The sequence below is a fragment of the Eubalaena glacialis genome, chromosome 14 (assembly GCF_028564815.1).
Source record: "Eubalaena glacialis isolate mEubGla1 chromosome 14, mEubGla1.1.hap2.+ XY, whole genome shotgun sequence".
NCBI classification, from domain to species: domain Eukaryota; kingdom Metazoa; phylum Chordata; class Mammalia; order Artiodactyla; family Balaenidae; genus Eubalaena; species Eubalaena glacialis.
This window is the reverse complement of record NC_083729.1, coordinates 30906080-30912948: the sequence shown is the minus strand read 5'-3', so window position 1 is coordinate 30912948 and position 6869 is coordinate 30906080. Positions and strand designations below refer to the sequence as shown.

Below are 6869 nucleotides of genomic sequence, written 5' to 3'. Positions count from 1 at the left end.
CAAAAATTTGCCACATCTGTGTAAAGAGAAATACCAATCACAGATGAAGTTGAAGCATATGTTTCTAGTTGATATAACTTAAACTGCTCTTTCAAAGCACTGTAAAAAACGGGGCGGGGGGCTGGGGGGCGGCGGCGGTGAGGATGATACAATTATCCAAGGCGAGTTAAGCTGATCCTCAGAATCTAGTAAAAACTCTCAATTTAAAGAGTTAAAAAAAACACTTGGTAGCAGCCATTGGCTCATGTAAGACTATGCAATTTCCCAAACCGACTCAGTGTCGTATCTCCAGTTTATAGATTCAAATTGTGAATTTACACACACAGTGTGTGTTATAAACTTGGTCAAACTGAAAGCACACATATGTACTTTATATCATCACCCTCTAACCCTCAGTATTTGCTTTTCCATCATCCTGTAATATTGTGTTTGTTGGGGTTTTTTATTTTGTCAGAGCAATTTTAGAAGGCAGAGAGGGGAGGAGTTGGTGGTTTAGTGGTTAGACCAGTCTACAACATTGTCAAAAAAATTGTTTTCGCACAAAGCATGTTTCGGTGCCAAATGGAGCAACCAAGATGTCAGAAGTATTTCACAACGTCGAAGCTTCTCCTCATGAATCTCTGGACCCTACAACTTGTTTATTACATCCTCAGAGGAGCTCAGGAATGCAGCTTGGAGTCCAGGCAGTCACTGGATTCTTCTCTGGAGGGTGGTACATCACGTTCCTCTGCGTAACAGAGTGTTTTAAGTTTTCTCTTTCACGTACAACCACGGCTATACCACACAGACAGGGGAGACAGAACAGGGGAGACTCTGATGCCAAACAACTACTGAGATTCTGCAGCAAGAAATTTAACTACCACAAAAATGTCCTCACAGAGCCAGGCTGACTCCTGAGGTATTCTCCTTTCATCTTCCTGGGCTCCCAGCTTCCTAAACTGGATTTCTAGCTTGCCTGTCTTTTCATCAGATGACCACTGTACTTCTTGGTCACTTTTTCCGACTCTCCTCTCTCCCCTCCCTGTTTCTCCAGCCCTCTGTCTCTGTGTCTCTCCCTCTCTCCTTTCTCTCTCCCTTCACTTCCAACCATGTAACTGAATCTAATTTTAATACCCCTTGGCCCCTCATTTTTTCTTTTGTTTTATTTCTTTTTTTTAATTTTAATTTTGTTTTATTTCCATTTGTTGAGCCCCTCATTTTTAAAGTGGGAACTGCTGTGGCTTTTAGTTCCTTTCCATTAATTTCTTTTTAAAAATGCAATAAAAAGGAAGCCTCACACAGAAAATAAAAAATCATACACATCTGAACGAATTTCAGACTCATATTAATCTGAGAAAACCAGAAGGAACCCTTTCTTTAGCAAGTAACCCAAGTAATGAGATAGTTTATAGGGGAACCCAGTAATTTTGTTCTTAAATCCCCTGCATTATACAGGCTCAAATATGAAATACCTTTGTGGAAACCTCCTGCTGTGTTCTGCATAGATACTCATATGGTTGTTTGGGGATAAGTAAGAAACAACTCTTTCCCTCTAGATCTGTGATGAAATATCAAATGTCTCTAAGGCTGAGACATCAAAGCAGAACCCAAGCCCAAAGCAGGGGTTGGGCAGTGAGGGGACAGAAGAAGTTTTATGTTTAGAGGTGGGCAAACTTTTTCTATTAAAGGCTGGAAGGTAAATATTTTAGGTTTTGTGGGCCAGTAGGTCTCTGTCATAGCTACTTGATTCTGCCATTGTAGCACAAACATGGCCATAGTACATAGCAAATGAGCATAGCTGAGTCTCAATAAAACTGCTCACGGATTCTGAAATTTGCATCTCACACAATTTCCACGTGTCGTGACATATTCTTCTTCATTTGATTTTATCTAACCAATTAACAATTTTAAAATCATTCTTAATTTGGGGGTAATACAAAAACAGGAGGTGGTCTGGATTTGGTCTGTGAGCCACAGTTTGCCAACCCCGGATAAGAGGAAACTGCATACCAGAAAGAAAGCAAGTCTTCCCTCCCATCTTATGCAGGGATAGTGATTCCTGTTAGCAAAGTGCATTCTCGTACCCTGTCTCTGGCAATCCTCATCGCAATCCAGGAGATACATATTATTATTTTCACATAATGGATGAGTAAGCTGAGGGTCAGAGAAGATGAAAAGAATCACTAATTCATTTAACAAATATTTGAGCCCACAACCAGGTGCTGGGCTTGTGTTAGGCCCTAGGGATATGGCAATGACCAAGGCATAGTTTCTAATTGCTTAGAGACTAGTAGGACAGACCAGTACAATACAAGTAATTACAACACAGTGTATAGGCTAAAGAGACACATACAGAAAGCATTTAATTACATTTGGGGCCCAAGGAAAGCATTCTGGAAGAAATGACATCCAGTTCAGATGAGAAAGACATAGATAGGCAAAAAGAAGAGGAAGGAAAACTGTACAGGTTATAAGGAGGGGCATGAGCAGAGATGTGGAGGTGAGAGAGCACAGCTCATAAAGAACTGCAAGTTAGTAAATTTGCATCACAGAGCATATGGAGAGTATACGCTGGGGGTGGGTGGGACAAGAGCAGAAGAAACACTGCTCAGAAAGGATGAGCAGGGACCACTTCATATCATGTTACAGAAGGTGGGCTTTATCCTTGGAGCAACGTGGAGCCAACAAACAGGTGGAAGCAAAGAAGTGATATGGATCAAATTCACTTTTGAGAAAGAACGCCTGGCTACAGAGTGGAAAATGGATTGCAAGAAGCAAGTCAAACCTTCTTATTTCACAGTAAAAAATACTGACCCCTCTCCAGTTGTCTGCCCCTCGGAGGAAAGGGGCAGTTGGTGTGGCCTCCATTGTTCGGGCTCTAGGACGCCATGAGGGGTGACAGAGGCCGCGGTCGTGGCAGGCGCTTTGGTTCCAGAGGAGGCCCAGGAGGAGGGTTCAGGCCCTTTGTGCCACATATCCCATTTGATTTCTATTTGTGTGAAATGGCCTTTCCCCGGGTCAAGCCAGCGCCTGATGAAACTTCCTTCAGTGAGGCCTTGCTGAAGAGGAATCAGGACCTTGCTCCTAACTCTGCTGAACAGGCCTCTATCCTTTCTCTGGTGACAAAAATTAACAATGTGATTGACAATTTGATTGTGGCTCCAGGGACATTTGAAGTGCAAATTGAAGAAGTCCGACAAGCCGGATCGTGTAAAAAGGGAACGATGACTACAGGACACAATGTGGCTGACCTGGTGGTGATCCTAAAGATTTTGCCAACATTGGAAGCCATTGCTGCACTAGGGAACAAGGTCGTGGAGAGCCTAAGGGCACAGGATCCTTCTGAAGTTTTGACCATGCTGACCAATGAAACTGGCTTTGAAATCAGTTCTTCTGATGCTACAGTGAAGATTCTCATTACAACAGTGCCACCCAATCTCCAAAAACTGGACCCAGAACTCCACTTGGATATCAAGGTGTTGCAGAGTGCCTTAGCAGCCATCCGACATGCCCGCTGGTTTGAGGAAAATGCTTCTCAGTCCACAGTTAAAGTTCTCATCAGACTGCTGAAGGACCTGAGGATTCGTTTTCCTGGCTTTGAGCCCCTCACTCCCTGGATACTTGACCTACTTGGGCACTATGCTGTGATGAACAACCCCACCAGACAGCCTTTGGCCCTAAATGTGGCATACAGACGATGCTTGCAGATTCTGGCTGCAGGACTCTTCCTGCCAGGGTCGGTGGGTATCACTGACCCCTGTGAGAGTGGCAACTTCAGAGTACACACAGTCATGACTCTGGAACAGCAGGATATGGTCTGCTACACAGCTCAGACTCTGGTCCGAATCCTCTCACATGGTGGCTTTAGGAAGATCCTTGGCCAGGAGGGTGATGCCAGCTATCTTGCTTCTGAAATATCTACTTGGGATGGAGTGATAGTGACACCTTCAGAAAAGGCTTATGAGAAGCCACCAGAGAAGAAGGAAGGAGAGGAAGAGGAGGAGAATACAGAAGAGCCACCTCAAGGAGAGGAAGAGGAAAGCATGGAGACTCAGGAGTGACCTCCCTGTCTCTTCACCCCCTTTCTTACCCAAGGAGAAGACTGGAGCCTAAGCTAACTGCTGCTGGGCTTTATGTGGTGGCATTTCTGAGGGATAGGGGAGACAGGAAGGAAGATTAAAAAGACACTATAGAAGGAATTGTCATTCCACTGCGTTCTGAAACTGGCTTAGTAGCCAGAAGTCTCCCATTTATGACCTATGCCATCCATCTATAGTGAAGCAGGATACCAACTTTTATTCCTGATACTCTAGAATCTCGAGCTCCTGGAAACCTCTCTCAACCAGTACTTTGTTGTTGAAATGTTGTGAACTGTTAGTGTTTGCAATTTTTTTTTACTAAGAAAAAAGATTAAAGTACTTCCTAGTAGGGAAAAAATATATATATATACTGACCCCCTCATAAATAATCTGACTTGCTCGGGTTCACTGAGCTGGTGAGTCACAAAACCAGTCCGCCAATGCCATGACCAATGCCCTCTGTCCACTCGGTCACAGTGACTTTACCACACACTCAGGGGTGGACAGCACATGTCAAAGTCACAAACACAGCCACATGCTCATTTTGGTGGAGAACAGTATTTAGAAACCAAGACCTAGCCATGGGTTCCATTCATTGCTACAGGGATGTCATTGCTTCTAGAGAATTTCAGTTGACAAAGCTAGAAAAATAACCACAACACCACCCTCCCTTTGCATCAAGCTAATAGTACATGAACAATGATCTACTGACTTTTGGTTAAGTTGTGAAAATGCCAAATTCTCTGCTAAAGGAGATAAGAAAAAAAGGAGGAGGGTTGAAGTGAGACAGTAAAGTTACTGGTGATGCCAGTTAAAATTTGTAAACTGGGTAGAACTGTAATGGGTTTAATGATTTATAGAAGAGGGCTTTAGAAAAAAGGGTAAAGCATGTCATCCTATAAAGAGTGATGAGAAGTAGGTTCTAGCAGATGATTATAATAATAGATAGAAGCTGCAATTCTGTTCTTTTTAAAGCTCAGCACACAACTGTTAAGGAAATAATTTTTTTTGAAACCCTTAATGATCACTTAATCCAATCTCTGTATTTTACAGATTAGGACCCTGAGGCTGTAAAGCTGCACACACATGGGGCTTGGAGCCCTGACTCTCTAGTCAGATATTCCTGCATTTGTGTCCCCTCCCTGCTCATCACTTGCTATATGGGTTCGGGCAGATGACTTAACCTCTCTATTCTGGTAACCTCACCTAAACTTCTTAGGCTTGTTGTATTTAAAGGAAATAATGCATTTTATATAATTTAGCTCAGTGCTTGGCACATGGAGCATGCCCTATAAACGATCTTTATAATTATTATTACTAATTATAATAACAAGCATTTAGAGAGCACTCACTACATTACTACCATTATTGCTATTATTGTTATTGTTATCTACTCAGGGTTACAAAGGCATAAAAGTAACTAGACTCAAACCAGAATCATCTTTGCTCTAGACCTAAACTCCTACTCAAAACCTCTTTCCACGTTATAGTGACCTTCAAACTATGTCCCATAGAGTCTCGAGGTTAGAGGACGTGCTTAAAGGAGAAGTTGGACAGACAGAGCTCTAGACCTTCTATTCTCTTTATTTTATATTTCTTTTGAAGCAAGAGCTCCACTCCTAAAAATAATTTTGAAAACCATTGCAAACCATTGATGTCCACCATGCTGTCATTAAAAATGAAATCAGTAGCAAGCAAAGGACAGGACTATATACCCTGACCTTAAAGAAATGAAAACAGCTTATAAGAAATCAAGCAGTGGACTTTGCTTAATAAATTAAGCAAATCTTATCTCTCCTTTCTTTCCTATTGATATGGTTTTCTCAGGAAGCTCAGTTTAGAGGGGCAGCAGGAGGCCAAACATATAGAATATATTCTCTGCAAAGGTTTCCAACCTCAACCAATACCCACTTCCACCATCCCTTCTCCACTTAAGCTTGGCCATCTTTCTTGCATCAACTGCATCACTTCCATTCCTTGGGTGCCTACATGTGCTATAGCTAGAGAGGTCAACTGTGGAATATTTCGGGAATTTGTATCTGGAAAAGCTGAAACTCTGGGAGAGGCCAATTGTTAATCTGAAGATAGAATTTCATGTCCCTTGAAGCCTGTGACTTGTCAGTCTCCAATTTATCTCTCACATGAAGATAATCTTATTATCTAGATCCAGAGACATGGAATATGAGAAGGAGCTGTGAACTTGTTGGTCAAAATAAATAAGCAGATGATTTGTGTGATAGGCTCAACTGAACCTTAGTGGCCTAATGATTTTGAAAAGCTCCTTGCAAAGCTGCATTTACCTACAGAGTGGTGTTCAGAAACTACCTTTTGGCTTGTGGTTCATTTATGCTCCTGTCCTTCTCCCCCATTGTAATACTTTGTATCAACTGCTTCTGTGTAATCAACTCTCACACTTAAAGTGTAAAACAAGAAGAGACTAACTCTTTTCCATTGTGAAAATTAATCCTTCACCTTAGAAAAAGATTTATGCTTTTGAGTCACAAAAAAAGCCAAAATTTGGGGCTTCCCTGGTGGCGCAGTGGTTGAGAATCTGCCTGCTAATGCAGGGGACACGGATTCAAGCCCTGGTCTGGGAAGATCCCACATGCCGCGGAGCAACTAGGCCCGTGAGCCACAACTACTGAGCCTGCGCATCTGGAGCCTGTGCTCCGCAACAAGAGAGGCCGCGATAGTGAAAGGCCCGCGCACCGCGATGAAAAGTGGCCCCTGCTTGCCACAACTAGAGAAAGCCCTCGCACAGAAACGAAGACCCAACACAACCCAAAATAAATAAATTAATTAATTAATTAT

General features: G+C 42.5%; 1 protein-coding gene across 1 annotated transcript; it reads left to right on the top strand.

The window, feature by feature from the left end:
• Nucleotides 1-2800: 2800 nt before the first annotated feature.
• On the top strand, nt 2801-4249 carry LOC133105139 (interleukin enhancer-binding factor 2-like). Its single transcript, XM_061211077.1, has one exon. The coding sequence runs from the start codon at nt 2868-2870 to the stop codon at nt 4038-4040; it is 1173 nt and encodes a 390-aa protein (XP_061067060.1). The 5' UTR covers nt 2801-2867; the 3' UTR covers nt 4041-4249.
• Nucleotides 4250-6869: the final 2620 nt, after the last annotated feature.